The 20,156-nt window shown below is 28.8% G+C and overlaps 1 protein-coding gene across 2 annotated transcripts; it reads right to left on the reverse strand.

Annotated features, from left to right (window-relative positions):
- Positions 1-395: 395 nt before the first annotated feature.
- On the reverse strand, positions 396-19,376 carry LOC111415476 (prestin-like). 2 transcript variants are annotated; one of them, XM_023047175.2, is made up of 11 exons: positions 19,193-19,376; positions 18,088-18,180; positions 13,910-14,013; positions 13,587-13,747; positions 7,763-8,077; positions 7,544-7,708; positions 7,388-7,492; positions 7,196-7,329; positions 6,900-7,062; positions 1,528-1,704; positions 396-1,469 (listed from the first exon to the last, which is right to left on the reverse strand). In XM_023047175.2, exons 2-11 carry the CDS (start codon positions 18,129-18,131, stop codon positions 726-728), a joined length of 2,112 nt encoding a protein of 703 aa, XP_022902943.2. In that variant the 5' UTR covers positions 18,132-18,180; positions 19,193-19,376; the 3' UTR covers positions 396-725. The 2 variants fall into 2 exon arrangements, with proteins under 2 accessions (XP_022902943.2, XP_022902942.2); XM_023047174.2 differs by lacking the exons at positions 18,088-18,180; positions 19,193-19,376 and adding an exon at positions 14,265-14,491.
- Positions 19,377-20,156: the final 780 nt, after the last annotated feature.

The following is a 20,156-nucleotide window of genomic DNA, read 5'->3' on the forward strand; positions in this document are numbered from 1 at the left end:
TACGCTTATAAGATAACGAAATTCATCAAATTTTCGTATTTTTCTCGATATTTATGCATCTGATAGCAAAAGTGCAAGAGAGCAATATTGTTAAGAATAAAATTTGCTATCACTTTTGTTTCAAAAGTTTTTTGATAACATGCCTCGACTTTAAGATGTTACCATACACTTATAAAATAACGAAATTCATCAAATTTTCGTATTTTTCTCGATATCTATGCATCTGAGCGCAAAAGTGCAAGACAGCAATATTGTTAAGAATAAAATTTGCTACAAATTTGGTCTAAAAAGTTTCTTGATAACATGCCTCGATTTTAAAGTCTTACCATACACTAATAAAATAACGAAATTCATCAAATTTTCATTAAATTGTAAGTAAAACGACTAAATATTTCTTTAAAATTTACGATTTTATTGATTTTACTGATTGAACGTTTCTTACGGACATTATCGTTTTGCAAAATGTACAAAAATAATTTATAAAAAAATATATTTGTTGTAGGAGGTAATTTGAGGATGAACACATTTAGAAAATTGATTCTAAGTTTTAGGTCTTATCACAAACAAAATTACGTTTTGGTTTAAAAAACTGCGAGAATTTAAAAAATCTCACAATTTTCTTTACAAGTTTTTAAATTTTAAATTTTTTCTTAAATTCTAATTTTTATAACATTTTTTTTAATCCTTAAATAATCTCTACAATTTCTTTTCACAATAATAATTAATTATATTCTCCTATTTTCTTCAACACTTCCAATATTATCATTGCTAACAGTATCAACGTTATTTTGAATATTCTCATTCATTTGCGCGTACAAAACAGCGTCATGAATCGTCGGAAACAGCTCTAAACTTCCTTCCTTTTCATCGTACTTTTCGCATTTCTTTAACGTCTCATAAATCGGGCCGGAACAAGTCGCCACATAAAACCGAATCCCTAATTTTTCGTAAGTTTTACTTAAATCTCTTAATAAATCACCCCCACTCGGATCAACGTAAGTAATCGCCGAACAATCGATAATAATACACTTAATAACAATTAATGGGAGCGCATTCTTATTTTGTTCTAATTTCGTTAAAAGCTCGTTCGGATTAAAACCAATTTTCCTACTTAAATGATTTTTAAAAGTATGTTTAGTCGCGAAATTTAACGACCCGCAATAATGGAAAATTTTAATCTTTTCAATTTCCTTAACCCCTTTGTAACGTTTCGAATCTAAATACAAATCGGTGTTTGGAACGACACCCAACAAACACGTGTAAGGAACATGACTTTGCGTAAAAATCGAAAAAAACGAGGCTAAAACTCCGATTCCCAATCCGACATCGATCCCGATCGTTACCGTCGAAACAAACGTTAATAACCAAACGAAAGCATCCCATTTTGAAAGTTTATAATAAAGTTTTAGTTTCGTACATTGCATTAGCATTCCTTTTAGTGCCACGACGATTATGCTCGCTAAAATCGCCTAAAACAAACAGAAATTAATTTAATTAACGATGATTTATGTTATAGTTAATAATTACCCTTGGTAAGTGTTCGAAAACTGGGGCGATCCATAAAAGAACGATTAAAAGTAACGTGCAGGAAATGATTGACGCGATTTGGCTGACTCCTCCGACTGATTGTTGGATCATCGAGCGGGATAATGACGCTGTTATCGGCATTGATGAAAAGAATGATCCGAAAAAGTTGCTTAAACTCTATAAAATTAAAGAAAGGCACAATGTATTAAAAAATTTAAATATGTTATAAACAATGAAAGTTGTAGCAAATTTGCTCTTTCACTTTTACTCTCAGTTGCGTCAATGTTGAGAAAAATGCAAAAATTTGATGAATTTCGTTGCTTTACAACTTGATGGTAACAATCGGGGAACGGATCATGTTATGAAAAAACTTTTGGAACGAAAGTTGTAGGAAATTTGATTACTAACAATATTGCTCTCTTTCACTTTTACTCTCAGATGCGTTAATATTGAGAAAAATGCAAAAATGTGAAAATTTGATGAATTTCGTTGCTTTTGTAACTTGATGGTAATAATCGGCAAACGGATCATGTTATGAAAAAATTTTTGGAACGAAAGTTGTAGCAAATTTTATTTCTAACAATATTGCTCTCTTTCACTTTTAATCTCAGATGCGTCAATATTGAGAAAAATGCAAAAATATGTAAATTTGATGAATTTCCTTGTTTTACAACTTGATGGTAACAATCGGCAAACGGATCATGTTATGAAAAAACTTTTGGAACGAAAGCTGTAGCAAATTTTATTCCTAACAATATTGCTCTCTTTCACTTTTGCTCTCAGATGCGTCAATATTGAGAAAAATGCAAAAATATGTAAATTTGATGAATTTCCTTGTTTTACAACTTGATGGTAACAATCGGCAAACGGATCATGTTATGAAAAAACTTTTGGAACGAAAGTTGTAGCAAATTTTATTTCTAACAATATTGCTCTCTTTCACTTTTACTCTCAGATGCGTCAATATTGAGAAAAATGCAAAAATATGAAAATTTGATGAATTTCCTTGTTTTACAACTTGATGGTAACAATCGGCAAACGGATCATGTTATGAAAAAATTTTTGGAACGAAAGTCGTAGCAAATTTTATTCTTAACATTATTGCTCTCTTTCACTTTTGCTCTCAGATGCGTCAATATCCAGAAATATACGAAAATATGAAAATTTAATGAATTTCGTTGCTTTTGTAACTTGATGGTAACAATCGGCAAACGGATCATGTTATGAAAAAACTTTTGGAACGAAAGTTGTAGCAAATTTTATTCTTAACAATATTGCTCTCTTGCACTTTTGCTATCAGATGCGTCAATATTGAGAAAAATGTGAAAATATCAAAATTTGATGAATTTCCTTGTTTTACAACTTGATGGTAGCAATCTGCAAATGGATCATGTTATAAAAAAACTTTTGGAACGAAAGTTGTAGCAAATTTTATTTCTAACAATATTGCTCTCTTTCACTTTTACTCTCAGATGCGTCAATATTGAGAAAAATGCAAAAATATGAAAATTTGATGAATTTCCTTGTTTTACAACTTGATGGTAGCAATCGGCAAACGGATCATGTTATGAAAAAACTTTTGGAACGAAAGTTGTAGGAAATTTTATTACTAACAATATTGCTCTCTTTCACTTTTAATCTCAGATGCGTCAATATTGAGAAAAATGCAAAAATATGAAAATTTGATGAATTTCCTTGTTTTACAACTTGATGGTAACAATCGGCAAACGGATCATGTTATAAAAAAACTTTTGGAACGAAAGTTGTAGCAAATTTCATTCCTAACAATATTGCTCTCTTTCACTTTTACTCTCAGATGCGTCAATATTGAGAAAAATGCAAAAATATGAAAATTTGATGAATTTCCTTGTTTTACAACTTGATGGTAGCAATCGGCAAACGGATCATGTTATGAAAAAACTTTTGGAACGAAAGTTGTAGGAAATTTTATTACTAACAATATTGCTCTCTTTCACTTTTAATCTCAGATGCGTCAATATTGAGAAAAATGCAAAAATATGAAAATTTGATGAATTTCCTTGTTTTACAACTTGATGGTAACAATCGGCAAACGGATCATGTTATAAAAAAACTTTTGGAACGAAAGTTGTAGCAAATTTCATTCCTAACAATATTGCTCTCTTTCACTTTTACTCTCAGATGCGTCAATATTGAGAAAAATGCAAAAATATGAAAATTTGATGAATTTCCTTGTTTTACAACTTGATGGTAGCAATCGGCAAACGGATCATGTTATGAAAAAACTTTTGGAACGAAAGTTGTAGGAAATTTAATTACTAACAATATTGCTCTCTTTCACTTTTAATCTCAGATGCGTCAATATTGAGAAAAATGCAAAAATATGAAAATTTGATGAATTTCCTTGTTTTACAACTTGATGGTAGCAATCGGCAAACGGATCATGTTATGAAAAAACTTTTGGAACGAAAGTTGTAGGAAATTTAATTACTAACAATATTGCTCTCTTTCACTTTTAATCTCAGATGCGTCAATATTGAGAAAAATGCAAAAATATGAAAATTTGATGAATTTCCTTGTTTTACAACTTGATGGTAGCAATCGGCAAACGGATCATGTTATGAAAAAACTTTTGGAACGAAAGTTGTAGGAAATTTAATTACTAACAATATTGCTCTCTTTCACTTTTAATCTCAGATGCGTCAATATTGAGAAAAATGCAAAAATATGAAAATTTGATGAATTTCCTTGTTTTACAACTTGATGGTAGCAATCGGCAAACGGATCATGTTATGAAAAAACTTTTGGAACGAAAGTTGTAGGAAATTTAATTACTAACAATATTGCTCTCTTTCACTTTTAATCTCAGATGCGTCAATATTGAGAAAAATGCAAAAATATGAAAATTTGATGAATTTCCTTGTTTTACAACTTGATGGTAGCAATCGGCAAACGGATCATGTTATGAAAAAACTTTTGGAACGAAAGTTGTAGGAAATTTAATTACTAACAATATTGCTCTCTTTCACTTTTAATCTCAGATGCGTCAATATTGAGAAAAATGCAAAAATATGAAAATTTGATGAATTTCCTTGTTTTACAACTTGATGGTAGCAATCGGCAAACGGATCATGTTATGAAAAAACTTTTAGAACGAAAGTTGTAGGAAATTTTATTACTAACAATATTGCTCTCTTTCACTTTTGCTATCAGATGCGTCAATATTGAGAAAAATGCAAAAATATGAAAATTTGATGAATTTCCTTGTTTTACAACTTGATGGTAGCAATCGGCAAACGGATCATGTTATGAAAAAACTTTTGGAACGAAAGTTGTAGCAAATTTTATTTCTAACAATATTGCTCTCTTTCACTTTTACTCTCAGATGCGTTAATATTGAGAAAAATGCAAAAATGTGAAAATTTGATGAATTTCGTTGCTTTTGTAACTTGATGGTAACAATCGGCAAACGGATCATGTTATGAAAAAAATTTTGGAACGAAAGTTGTAGCAAATTTCATTCCTAACAATATTGCTCTCTTTTACTTTTGCTCTCAGATGCGTCAATATTGAGAAAAATGCAAAAATATGTAAATTTGATGAATTTCCTTGTTTTACAACTTGATGGTAGCAATCGGCAAACGGATCATGTTATAAAAAAACTTTTGGAACGAAAGTTGTAGCAAATTTCATTCTTAACAATATTGCTCTCTTTCACTTTTACTCTCAGATGCGTCAATATTGAGAAAAATGCAAAAATATGAAAATTTGATGAATTTCCTTGTTTTACAACTTGATGGTAGCAATCGGCAAACGGATCATGTTATAAAAAAACTTTTGGAACGAAAGTTGTAGCAAATTTTATTCTTAACAATATTGCTCTGTTTCACGTTTACTCTCAGATGCGTCAATATTGAGAAAAATGTAAAAATATGAAAATTTGATGAATTTCCTTGTTTTACAACTTGATGGTAGCAATCGGCAAACGGATCATGTTATGAAAAAACTTTTGGAACGAAAGTTGTAGCAAATTTCATTCCTAACAATATTGCTCTCTTTCGCTTTTACTCTCAGATGCGTCAATATTGAGAAAAATGTAAAAATATGAAAAATGGATGAATTTCCTTGTTTTACAATTTGATGGTAACAATCGGCAAACGGATCATGTTATAAAAAAACTTTTGGAACAAAAGTTGTAGCAAATTTTATTCCTAACAATATTGTTCTCTTTCACTTTTACTCTCAGATGCGTCAATATTGAGAAAAATGTAAAAATATGAAAATTTGATGAATTTCGTTGTTTTACAACTTGATGGTAACAATCGGCAAACGGATTATGTTATAAAAAAACTTTTGGAACGAAAGTTGTAGCAAATTTTATTCTTAACAATATTGCTCTCTTTCACTTTTACTCTCACATGCGTCAATATTGAGAAAAATGCAAAAATATGAAAATTTGATGAATTTCCTTGTTTTACAACTTGATGGTAGCAATCGGCAAACGGATCATGTTATAAAAAGACTTTTGGAACAAAAGTTGTAGCAAATTTTATTCCTAACAATATTGCTCTCTCTCATTTTTACTCTCAGATGCGTCAATATTGAGAAAAATGTAAAAATATAAAAATTTGATGAATTTCGTTGTTTTACAACTTGATGGTAACAAACGACAAACGGATCGTGTTATGAAAAAACTTTTTGAACGAAAGTTGTGGCAAATTTTATTCTTAATAATATTGCTCTCTTTCACTTATGCTCTCAGATGCGTCAATATTGAGAAAAATGTAAAAATATGAAAATTTGATGAATTTTGCTGTTTTACAACTTGATGGTAACAATCGCCAAACGGATCATGTTATAAAAAAACTTTTGGAACAAAAGTTGTAGCAAATTTTATTCCTAACAATATTGTTCTCTTTCACTTTTACTCTCAGATGCGTCAATATTGAGAAAAATGTAAAAATATGAAAATTTGATGAATTTCGTTGTTTTACAACTTGATGGTAACAAACGACAAACGGATCATGTTATGAAAAAACTTTTTGAACGAAAGTTGTGGCAAATTTTATTCTTAACAATATTGCTCTCTTTCACTTTTGCTCTCAGATGCGTCAATATCGAGAAAAATACGAAAATATGCGTGCCAACCCTACCTTAAACGAATTATGTTAGAACCTTAATTTCGTGATACTTGGAGATTAATTCTTATATCACGAACAATACGAAATTATTATTTTAAGTGGAATGCTATAGTTTTTATCAGACATTCAAATTCTTTATATAAAAATAGATTATCAAAATAAGAACGTGTTTTTTAAAACCTTATACAGAATAGTCACAAATCGAAGAAGTCTTTTACCTTATAAAAAAAAAAATTAAAAATTGATACAAACCATCGCAAAGAGTTCTTGATTAGGATTCACATCATAATGGAGTTTCGAGGCGAAAATAATCGCCATCGACATCGAAATCGAGTACGAAACGATGCAGATTATCAACGAATCCAAAGCGATTTCCGGTAGAAGCGAAAAAATCGGTAGTGTAGGAGCCGGAAGTCTACGAAAAAACGTTTCTATAAAAATCAATTTTTATTCAGATAAGATTATATTAATTAACCAATTAAAATAGTGTTATAAAATAGCGTTTTGAAAGTGATAAATCAAAAAAATAAAACTTACATCGTTCTTACCCTGTAGGAATCTCCCCGACGATCGTCACGTTGTATTTAGCGTTAAAATCCCCGAAATAACTCGAAGCCGTTCCGATTAAAACGGCGGCTAATTCTATAGGAAACGGTATCCTCGTTCTTTGCGCCAACCAAGGCTATAAAAATAATATATTAATCGCAAATTTAATAATTAAATTAAGTAATAATGATTACTTTAAATATTTCGTTATTTATAACCATAATAACGATTGCTGTCATTGATATTGAGACCGCTGTGTGGTTCGCTAAGGGTATTGCCATAACTATATCATAAATTGACTAAAAAATAATTGATTAAACATTTTTTTTAATGTTAGATTAATAACTAACCAATGGTAAACTAAAAAATCCTCTCCGTTTCTTCAGGGGTAACCCGAAAAGATCCTTCATTTGCGAAACAACAACGTAACAAGCCGCAGCGCAAGTAAATCCATTCACCAAAACGTCCGATAATAAATTTGAAATCACCCCCAATCTCAAAACGTACATAATCAACTAAAAAAATGATTTATATTAATAAATATTAATTAAATTTGTATTAAATCGTACTTGCCAAGCTGCTACAGCAAAAGTAACGGTTATTGCAACGGCTATTGGGGGATATTGTTGGTGCTCAATTACTCCATTATCGGTTTGATTATGAGTTAACATCTCCATCCAATTCGCTTGATCGACACTTTCCGGAGGTTTTTCTTCCGTGCTGTATTGAGACACAACTTTTCCCGTCATCAAACAGACGATAGCAAAAGTGCCCATTGAGACGTGCCGCGATGTGCCGAAAAAAAAGTATATGATCACGGGGAAAAATGCCATGTATATACCGACAGCTGGGGGGACGTTTCCTAACAACGAATACGCTATACCCTAAAAATTAGAAATAATAGAAATGAAATTAAGATATAGTTTAAGAATCATCAAGTCGCTTAAAAATCGACAATTTTCGTTTTAATCGACGCGAAATCAATCAAGTTATCCGTTGCAAATTAAAAAAAAGTGCGGAAAAGTCCAAAACTTAAGATATCACTGTGTTGCATATTTTTATCGAACTAAAAGTAAATTAAAAATTTTTTTTTTTTTACTTTAATTTTATTATTATATTCGTAATCTTGATAAAATAACCTTTAAAATGAGCCCAAACATGACGTATTTATCTCAAAAAACAAAAAAGTTAGAACAAAAAGTCATTAAACACGAAGTTGGCAGCAATGAAGATTTTTAAATATTAATACCAACCTTAATTTTCGACTTTTTTTAATTAAATTTTCGTTTTTGTGTCAAATTTTAAGACATTTTATAAAAATTAAGAATGTATCAAAATGACGTTGACGTTTCAAACCGGAAGTTGACCATAACTTCGTTAATATTGAAGATAAATACGTCGTGTTTGTATTCATTTTAAAGGATTTTCCACGACGATTACAAATATGTCAAAATTGACGTTGACATTTCTAACCGGAAGTTGACCATAACTTTTTTGAAAGAATTTCGACGCACGGCTAAGAAAAAAATTTTCAGGGGTTAACGTTAACTTTAATTTTATTATTATATTCGTAATCTTTATAAAATAACCTTTAAAATGAGCCCAAACATGACGTATTTATCTCAAAAAACAAAAAAGTTAGAACAAAAAGTCATTAAACACGAAGTTGGCAGCAATGAAGATTTTAAAATATTAATACCAACCTTAATTTTCGATTTTTTTTATTATATTTTCATTTTTGTGGCAAATTTTAAGACATTTTATAAAAATTAAGAATGTATCAAAATGACGTTGACGTTTCAAACCGGAAGTTGACCATAACTTCGTTAATATTGAAGATAAATACGTCGTGTTTGTATTTATTTTAAAGGATTTTTCACGACGATTACAAATATGTCAAAATTGACGTTGACATTTCTAACCGGAAGTTGACCATAACTTTTTTGAAAGAATTTCGACGCACGGCTAAGAAAAAAATTTTCAGGGGTTAACGTTAACTTTAATTTTATTATTATATTCGTAATCTTGATAAAATAACCTTTAAAATGAGTCCAAACATGACGTATTTATCTCAAAAAACAAAAAAGTTAGAACAAAAAGTCATTAAACACGAAGTTGGCAGCAATGAAGATTTTTAAATATTAATACCAACCTTAATTTTCGACTTTTTTTAATTAAATTTTCGTTTTTGTGTCAAATTTTAAGACATTTTATAAAAATTAAGAATATATCAAAATTGACGTTGACATTTCTAACCGGAAGTTGACCATAACTTCGTTAATATTGAAGATAAATACGTCGTGTTTATATTCATTTTAAAGGATTTTTCACGACGATTACAAATATGTCAAAATTGACGTTGACATTTCTAACCGGAAGTTGACCATAACTTTTTTGAAAGAATTTCGACGCACGGTTAAGAAAAAAATTTTCAGGTGTTAACGTTAATTTTAATTTTATTGTTATATTCGTAATCTTTATAAAATTACCTTTAAAATGAGCCCAAACATGACGTATTTATCTCAAAAGACAAAAAAGTTAGAACAAAAAATCATTAAATACGAAGTTGGCAACAATGAAGATAGCAATTTAATTTTAAAATATTAATACCAACCTTAATTTTCGATTTTTTTATTATATTTTCGTTTTTGTGTCAAATTTTAAGACATTTTATAAAAATTGAGAATATATCAAAATTGACGTTGATATTTTTAACCGGAAGTTGACCATAACTTCGTTAATATCGAAGATAAATACGTCGTGTTTGTATTCATTTTAAAGGATTTTTCACGACGATTACAAATATGTCAAAATTGACGTTGACATTTCTAACCGGAAGTTGACCATAACTTCGTTAATATTGAAGTTTTACACTAGCACTATCACTAGAACTAACACTAAACCTAGAACTAGAAATATTCAGGTTTAGCCGTGCGCTTAAAAATAATTTTGATGTTTTTTGAAAGAATTTCGACGCACGACTAAGAAAAACATTTTCATGTGTTAACGTTAATTTTAATTTTGTTATTATACTTGTAATCTTTATAAAATAACCTTTAAAATGAGCCCAAACATGACGTATTTATCTCAAAAAACAAAAAAGTTAGAACAAAAAATCATTAAACGCGAAGTTGGCAACAATGAAGATAGCAATTTAATTTTAAAATATTAATACCAACCTTAATTTTCGATTTTTTTTATTATATTTTCGTTTTTGTGACAAATTTTAAGACATTTTATAAAAATTAAGAATATATCAAAATGACGTTGACATTTCAAACCGGAAGTTGACCATAACTTCGTTAATATTGAAGATAAATACGTCATGTTTGGGCTCATTTCAAAGGTTTTTTAATGAAGATTACAAATATGTCAAAATTGACGTTGACATTTCTAACCGGAAGTTGACCATAACTTCCTTAATATTGAAGATAAATACGTCGTGTTTGTATTCATTTTAAAGGTTTTTTAATGAAGATTACAAATCTGTCAAAATTGAGGTCGAGATTTTAAACCTGAAGTTAGTTGTCATATAATAGACAAATGGTGTTCTTTCATGATGTATTTTTTATTAAAAAAACTTTCTTAAAAAGATTTTTAAAGATGTCAAAAAGTCTCTCAAGTTGACCAGACCTTCCTAAGGAATTGAAAAATTACTAAAAAGTGTCTAAAGGCTTTCTGGACAGTTATAAAGTTTGTCTAAAGTATTTTAAAGTCGTCAAAACGTATTTATACGCATCCTGGACATTTATGAAGGTATGCAGAGGGTTTTTAAAGATGTCAAAAAGTGTCTAAAAGCTTTCTGGACAGTTCTAGAAGCTGTCTAATGATTTATATAGCCGTGCAGAAGTATCCTCAAGCTTCTTAATGATTACTATAGCCATCAAGAAGTGTCCAGAAGATGTCTAATGATATCTAGAATCGATAAAAACTGTACAAATGGTGTCTAATGATATCTATAGGCGTCAAAAAGTGCTCAGAAGGTGTCTAATGACATCTACAATCTTTAAAAATTGCCCAAATGGTGTCTAATGATATCTACAGTCGTAAAAAGGTGTCCAAAAGATATTTAATGATTTCTATAGCAGTTAAAAAATGTCCAAAAGCTTTCTAATTATATCTATAGTTGTTAAAAGCTGTCCAGATGGTGTGTGATGATATCTATAGTAGTCAAAAAGTGTCCAGAAGGTGTCTAATGATATCTATAGGAGTCAAAAAGTGTCCAGAAGGTGTCTAATGATATCTAGAATCGATAAAAATTGTTCAAATGGTGTCTACAGTCGTCAAAAGGTGTCCAAAAGATATTTAATGATTTCTATAGTAGTTAAAAAGTGTCCAAAAGCTTTCTAATTATTTCTATAGTTATTAAAAGCTGTCCAGATGGTGTCTGATGATATCTATAGTAGTCAAAAAGTGTCCAGAAGGTGTCTAATGATATCTATAGGAGTCAAAAAGTGTCCAGAAGGTGTCTAATGATATCTAGAATCGATAAAAATTGTCCAAATGGTGTCTACAGTCGTCAAAAGGTGTCCAAAAGATATTTAATGATTTCTATTGTAGTTAAAAAGTGTCCAGAAGCTTTCTAATTATTTCTGTAGTTGTTAAAAGCTGTCCAGATGGTGTCTGATGATATCTATAGTAGTCAAAAAGTGTCCAGAAGGTGTCTAATGATATCTATAGGAGTCAAAAAGTGTCCAGAAGGTGTCTAATGATATCTAGAATCGATAAAAATTGTCCAAATAGTGTCTAATGATACCTACAGTCGTAAAAAGGTGTCCAAAAGATATTTAATGATTTCTATAGTAGTTAAAAAGTGTCCAAAAGCTTTCTAATTATTTCTATAGTTATTAAAAGCTGTCCAGATGGTGTCTGATGATATCTATAGTAGTCAAAAAGTGTCCAGAAGGTGTCTAATGATATCTATATGAGTCAAAAAGTGTCCAGAAGGTGTCTAATGATATCTAGAATCGATAAAAATTGTTCAAATGGTGTCTACAGTCGTCAAAAGGTGTCCAAAAGATATTTAATGATTTCTATAGTAGTTAAAAAGTGTCCAGAAGCTTTCTAATTATTTCTGTAGTTGTTAAAAGCTGTCCAGATGGTGTCTGATGATATCTATAGTAGTCAAAAAGTGTCCAGAAGGTGTCTAATGATATCTATAGAAGTCAAAAAGTGTCCAGAAGGTGTCTAATGATATCTAGAATCGATAAAAATTGTCCAAATGGTGTCTAATGATATCTACAGTCGTAAAAAGGTGTCCAAAAGATATTTAATGATTTCTATAGTAGTTAAAAAGTGTCCAAAAGCTTTCTAATTATTTCTATAGTTGTTAAAAGCTGTCCAGATGGTGTCTGATGATATCTATAGTAGTCAAAAAGTGTCCAGAAGGTGTCTAATGATATCTATAGAAGTCAAAAAGTGTCCAGAAGGTGTCTAATGATATCTAGAATCGATAAAAATTGTCCAAATGGTGTCTAATGATATCTACAGTCGTAAAAAGGTGTCCAAAAGATATTTAATGATTTCTATAGTAGTTAAAAAGTGTCCAAAAGCTTTCTAATTATTTCTATAGTTGTTAAAAGCTGTCCAGATGGTGTCTGATGATATCTATAGTAGTCAAAAAGTGTCCAGAAGGTGTCTAATGATATCTATAGGAGTCAAAAAGTGTCCAGAAGGTGTCTAATGATATCTAGAATCGATAAAAATTGTTCAAATGGTGTCTACAGTCGTCAAAAGGTGTCCAAAAGATATTTAATGATTTCTATAGTAGTTAAAAAGTGTCCAGAAGCTTTCTAATTATTTCTATAGTTGTTAAAAGCTGTCCAGATAGTGTGTGATGATATCTATAGTAGTCAAAATGTGTCCAGAAGGTGTCTAATGATATCTATAGGAGTCAAAAAGTGTCCAGAAGGTGTCTAATGATATCTAGAATCGATAAAAATTGTCCAAATGGTGTCTAATGATATCTACAGACGTAAAAAGGTGTCCAAAAGATATTTAATGATTTCTATAGTAGTTAAAAAGTGTCCAAAAGCTTTCTAATTATTTCTATAGTTGTTAAAAGCTGTCCAGATGGTGTCTGATGATATCTATAGTAGTCAAAAAGTATCCAAAAGGTGTCTAATAATATCTATAATGATTTCAGTGTAATTAAACGTATCATGTTTGGGCTGATTTTAAAGTATTTTTCACGACATTTTAAATCTGAAGTTAGTTGTCATAAAATAGACAACTTCATGGTCTTATTTCATGATGTATTCTTTATTAAAACGTGACGTCACATCGAAATTTTAATGTGATTTTGCGGTATGTTCTTTTTGGGTCGATTTTTAAGCCACATGATGATTCTTAAATTTTTCCCAAATTAAAATTGGTATAAATAAATAAATTTACCTGAGGAATATGCATAATTGCAACAGTTATCCCACTGATTATATCACCGGTGATATCTTGTTTCCAATTGTATTCCGGTAACCATTTCAAAACGGGAATTAATTGTTGCAAAAACGTTTTGCAACTGCACGAATTGTATTTATCACGAACGGCTTCTCCAACTACAACAATTTTTATTAAAAGAAATTAATTAAAAAATAAAAATATCCGTAAACGTCAACTTTGACACTTCATTTTTTTTAGGTTATATAAACGTCAATTAAATTAATTTAATTTTTTTGTAATTATTTAGTTTTTATTACTTAATTATTAATATTATTTACTTGAAACGGTCGGTTTTTCATATTCCGATGCTAAATGTAACTCTTCTTGCCCGTAAACTGGTCTTTCGACGTGAAGATCGTTCGGAAGATTTCCATTTGCCAAACTGTAAAACGTAAACAAAGAATTTGTTTATTAAATAAAATAAAAAGATAATTTTTGGGGTTTTACCGTTCGCGTTTATTTAAATTCTTCTTCATTATTCAAAACAATTTTTTAATAATCATAATTAGTTTTAAAATAAAAAAATTAGGTTATGTAGACGTCAATTTTGACGTTTAATTCTAATTAATTTTAAACGTCAATTCTGACGTTTAAATCTAAGTCATTTTAAACGTCAAAATTAACTAATTTTACCTGAAAACGTTGTAAGTACTCGTTCGCATTAAAAGCGGCTTTCTTTCCTCGTCCATTTTGCTTTTAACAACTTGTTTGTCGCGTTTTTTATAAAAAACCCACGACAATATGGTTATTATTGTAAAAGTACACAGTTTGAAACGATTTTATTTTTGTGGTTTATAAGCAAAATTAGTGGTTTATGCTGCGTTAAGTTGCTTTAATGAATGTTTTTGTTAGAATGCGGACGAGACTCGTAATTCTATGCGGTTATAATCGCAAAATAACACGATAAACAGAAATCGGGGTTGAGTTTATCAGTTTTGTATTTAGCTGGGATTAAATTGATATTAAATTTAAATTTTAATAACATATTTAAAACATTTTAAGATACGACTAACAATATTCTTTGAATGTTTAACAATTCGGTGTAACATATTTTGAGATTTATATCGCTCCCCAAATCTTCTAGATATTTTGGAGAAGATACGTTACTTTAAAAGTATGTAGAAAATGAATTGGTCATCTTGAAAGCTTTAAAGTTGGTACAGCTAAACTTCAAACGTTCCATTATAACCTCAAAAAGTTTGAATCTTTCAATGTTAACCGTTTCGGAGAAAATAATTTTTTTATAACCTCACTTTTAAGAAACGTCAAATTAAGTAGCTAATTTTTAAAAATTAATATCACTTGAATCGTTCACTTTGAAAGGTTATAATTTGGTATAAATTAATCTCAAAGCTTCCTTTATAACCTCAAAAAGTTTCATTCTTTCAATTTTAACCGTTTCGGAGAAAATAATTTTTTTATAACCTCACTTTTAAGAAACGTCAAATTAAGTAGCAAATTTTTAAAAATTAATATCACTCGAATCGTTCACTTTGAAAGGTTATAATTTGGTATAAATTAATCTCAAAGCTTCCTTTATAACCTCAAAAAGTTTCATTCTTTCAATTTTAACCAATTCGGAGAAATTAATTTTTTTATAATCTCACTTTTAAGAAACGTCAAATTAAGCAGCAAATTTTTAAAAATTAATATCACTCGAATCGTTCACTTTGAAAGGTTATAATTTGGTATAAATTAATCTCAAAGCTTCCTTTATAACCTCAAAAAGTTTCATTCTTTCAATTTTAACCGTTTCGGAGAAAATAATTTTTTTATAACCTTACTTTTAAGAAACGTCAAATTAAGTAGCAAATTTTTAAAAATTAATATCACTCGAATCGTTCACTTTGAAAGGTTATAATTTGGTATAAATTAATCTCAAAGCTTTCTTTATAACCTCAAAAAGTTTCATTCTTTCAATTTTAACCGTTTCGGAGAAAATAATTTTTTTATAACCTCACTTTTAAGAAACGTCAAATTAAGTAGCAAATTTTTAAAAATTAATATCAGTCGAATCGTTCACTTTGAAAGGTTATAATTTGGTATAAATTAATCTCAAAGCTTCCTTTATAACCTCAAAAAGTTTCATTCTTTCGATTTTAACCGTTTCGGAGAAAATAATTTTTTTATAACCACACTTTTAAGAAACGTCAAATTCAACAGGAAATCCTTAAAAATTAATATCAAGCGAAACATTTACTTTGGAAGATAATAATTTGGTATAAATTAATCTCAAAGATTCCTTTATAACCTCAAAAAGTTTCATTCTTTCAATTTTAACCGTTTCGGAGAAAATAATTTTTTTATAACCTCACTTTTAAGAAACGTCAAATTAAGTAGCAAATTTTTAAAAATTAATATCACTCGAATCGTTCACTTTGAAAGGTTACAATTTGGTATAAATTAATCTCAAAGCTTCCTTTATAACCTCAAAAAGTTTCATTCTTTCAATTTTAACCGTTTCAGAGAAATCAATTCTTTTATAACCACACTTTTAAGAAACGTCAAATTTAATAGGAGATTTTTAAAAATTAATATCAAGCGAATCGTTTACTTTGAAAGGTTATAATTTGGTACAAATTAATCCCAAACGTTCCTTTATAACCTCAAAAAGTTTCATTCTTTCAATTTTAACCATTTCGGAAAAAACAATTTTTTTATAACCACACTTTTAAGAAACGTCAAATTCAATAGGAGATCTTTAAATGTTAATATAAAGCGAATCGCTCACTTTGAAATGTTATAATTTGGTATAAATTAATATCGAACGTTCCTTTATAACCTTAAAAAGTTTCATTCTTTCAATCTTAATCGTTTCGGAGAAAACAATTTTTTAGGTTGAAGCCGATTTCTGATTAATTTTAATTGAAAAGTTTCAAAAATCCAACGAAAATTTTTTACGATTTAACACTAAATTCGTAATCGTGATTAAGAATGCTTTAATTTGATACCAAACTCGATATATTTGAGACAAAAATCAAAATTGAGATACATCAAGATATATATCATGATTATTTGAGATACATTAATCAAAATTAACAGAAATACATCGAGTTTGGTATTATTTTAAAGCATTTTTAATTTTGATTACATTAAATTGAGGTTGAAATCGATTTTTGATCAATTTTAATTAAAAAATTTCAAATATCTCAAAAACCAAACTGATTTTTTTACGATTTTAACATTAAATTCGTAATACGAGTTAAAAATACTTTAATTTGATACCAAACTCGATATATTTCCAACAAAAATAAAGAAATTGGGAAAAATTTTAAAAAAAAGTGAAAATCGAAAAAAGATGGCGGCTGATAATCTTTAAATTAATACTTCCGGGTTGTTTTTTAAGATAAATACGTCGAGTTTGGTGTCAAATTTTGAGTTTTTCAAAAATCTAATTGAAAATAATAAAATTTGTTTAAAAAAATTAATTTTATTTTTTCTTAATTAATTAAAAAATAAAAGAATCGAGTTATCTTAATTGATTCGAAAAGAAAATCAAATTCGGATCATTTTAACACCAAACACGATGTGTTTATGTTTAAAAACAAAAAAGTTGCGGAAAAATTAAAAAGAAAAAATGAAAATCGAAACAAAAATGGCGGCCGAAAAACTTAAAATTTATATATCCGGCCCGTTTTTGAAGATAAATACGTCGAGTTTGGTATCAAACTTTAAGTTTTTCAAAAATCTAATTGAAAATAATAAAATTTGTTTAAAAAAATTAATTTTATTTTTTCTTAATTAATTAAAAAATAAAAGAATCGATTTATCTTAATTGATTCGAAAAGAAAATCAAATTCGGATCATTTTAACACCAAACACGATGTGTTTATGTTTAAAAACAAAAAAGTTGCGGAAAAATTAAAAAGAAAAAATGAAAATCCAAACAAAAATGGCGGCCGAAAAACTTAAAATTTATATATCCGGCCCGTTTTTGAAGATAAATACGTCGAGTTTGGTGTCAAACTTTAAGTTTTTCGAAAATCTAATTGAAAATAATAAAATTTGTTTAAAAAAATTAATTTTATTTTTTCTTAATTAATTAAAAAATAAAAGAATCGATTTATCTTAATTGATTCGAAAAGAAAATCAAATTCGGATCATTTTAACACCAAACACGATGTGTTTATGTTTAAAAACAAAAAAGTTGCGGAAAAATTAAAAAGAAAAAATGAAAATCCAAACAAAAATGGCGGCCGAAAAACTTAAAATTTATATATCCGGCCCGTTTTTGAAGATAAATACGTCGAGTTTGGTGTCAAACTTTAAGTTTTTCGAAAATCTAATTGAAAATAATAAAATTTGTTTAAAAAAATTAATCTCGTCAATTTTTTTCACTTTGAAACGTTACAAATTAATCCCTTTATAACCTCAAAAGGTTTCATTATTTCAATCTTAACCGTTTCGGAGATAACTTTTTTATAACCACACTTTTAAGGATACAAAAAATACTTACTTGGTTAACTGTGTGTCTTCAATAATAATTTTATCAGCTACCATTTCCTCTAACTTTTTAAATAGGAGATAACGATTTGTTTTTTTGTAAAAACTGAAATAAAAAATATATTTTTAGAAATTATCAATAAGAAGACCACCTCAAAATGAAACTTTTTCTCTACAATTCCCTTTTTTATATCGTTCGGTCACGCAAAATAAGATAAAATTAACCTTGAGTCCCAGTATCGATCTCACACGTATTTTATATCAAGTGTTAACGATAATCTAATTGTATTTATCACGTTTTTGAAGAAAAAACTCACGTTATTATTTAATATTTCAATTTGAAATTGATATCACGGATTGTTTTAACCAAAACCGCTTTATATGTTGATATAGATAGGTTTAGTTTACACCATCGAATGCGATAACATTACAACACAATGACTAACTAAACTTTGTCAATGTGTGTATAACACGAGTAGAGTTCATCACTTTCTCAATAAACCTTAATCAAACGCGTAGTGTTTTAATCGAACAGATGGTTTTAATTAGAGTGACGCTTTAATTAATAAATTAAAGAAATTTTATTATAATTTATTATTTTTATTGATTTATTACAACAAATATTTCCTCGCTTTTAATCTTATCGACTGTAACAATTCAATCAACACCTTAACTTGAGGCTGTTTGATTATATTGATAACAATATAATATATATATCATTAAAAAAGAAAGAAAACATCTTACGCAACTAAATCTAACTGCAAGTTGAGGTGCGAAGGTCGCTTTATCGAGAAATTTTTAAATCAAGGACTGTTTGTTGTGAATAAATGTTAAAATAAATAATTTATTACAACGAAACGGGGATTTCCACTTTCAATGAAGACCGAAATTTTCTATTTTTACCTTCTTGGCAAGGTAGAAAGAAATTTCACTCCGAAACGACCAAAAAACCATCTAAAAATACCCCAATATGCTTTTACGTCAGTTAAACCTTTATAAATAAAAAAGAGCCACGTGGAGAAGTGTTTCGAAATTTTGTTTCTTGGTTCAAACTTAATCGAAAACAAATTGATTTGATTAATTAATCATTGCTTAACTAATAATAAAAAAAAACTTACCCTTAATTTAATTAATTTCTAATTTATTTCAAATAAAATAGAGGTAGTTTGGTTAAAATGAAATGGTAAAGTCGTTTATATCACTTCGTGGAGGTCGAAACAACCGAAAACCGAAACAATAGCATGGCGGAAAATAAAAAAAACAATATAAACAACGAACGCGCGCCAAGGTTGCTTGGATACTGATCGATTGAAGCCAAAACGAGCCGCGATACCCGACTTTCGACGTTTTGAACACGTGAGACTGCGTGTTTTGCGCTGATTATTTTTATTATGGGTTCGACTTGTCCAAATTATAAAAATAATAATTATTACATTATTGATAAGCACCAATTTTATTCTTAACAATATTGCCCTCTTTCATTTTTACTCTCAGATTCGTCAATATTGAGAAAAATGGAAAAATTTGATGAATTTCGTTGCTTTACAACTTGATGATAACAATCGGGGAACGGATCATGTTATGAAAAAACTTTTGGAACGAAAGTTGTAGCAAATTTTATTACTAACAATATTGCTCTCTTTCACTTTTACTCTCAGATGCGTCAATATTGAGAAAAATGTAAAAATATAAAAATTTGATGAATTTCGTTGTTTTACAACTTGATGGTAACAATCGGCAAACGGATCATGTTATGAAAAAACTTTTGGAACGAAAGTTGTAGCAAATTTTATTACTAACAATATTGCTCTCTTTCACTTTTACTCTCAGATGCGTCAATATTGAGAAAAATGCAAAAATATGAAAATTTGATGAATTTTCTTGTTTTACAACTTGATGGTAGTAATCGGCAAACGGATCATGTTATAAAAAAACTTTTGGAACAAAAGTTGTAGCAAATTTTATTCTTAACAATATTGCTCTCTTTCACTTTTACTCTCAGATGCGTCAATATTGAGAAAAATGTAAAAATATGAAAATTTGATGAATTTCGTTGCTTTACAACTTTATGGTAACAATCGG

This window comes from Onthophagus taurus, unplaced genomic scaffold, assembly GCF_036711975.1.
Source record: "Onthophagus taurus isolate NC unplaced genomic scaffold, IU_Otau_3.0 ScKx7SY_16, whole genome shotgun sequence".
NCBI classification, from domain to species: domain Eukaryota; kingdom Metazoa; phylum Arthropoda; class Insecta; order Coleoptera; family Scarabaeidae; genus Onthophagus; species Onthophagus taurus.

Coding starts and splice junctions, on each gene's coding strand:
- LOC111415476 (XM_023047174.2), bottom strand. CDS start 14,320: ATGGACGAGGAAAGAAAGCCGCTTTTAATGCGAACGAGTACTTACAAC. Junction 13,748..13,909: donor TGAAAAACCGACCGTTTCAA/GTAAATAATATT, acceptor AAATTGTTGTAG/TTGGAGAAGCCGTTCGTGAT. Junction 1,705..6,899: donor ATCAAGAACTCTTTGCGATG/GTTTGTATCAAT, acceptor TTAATTTTATAG/AGTTTAAGCAACTTTTTCGG.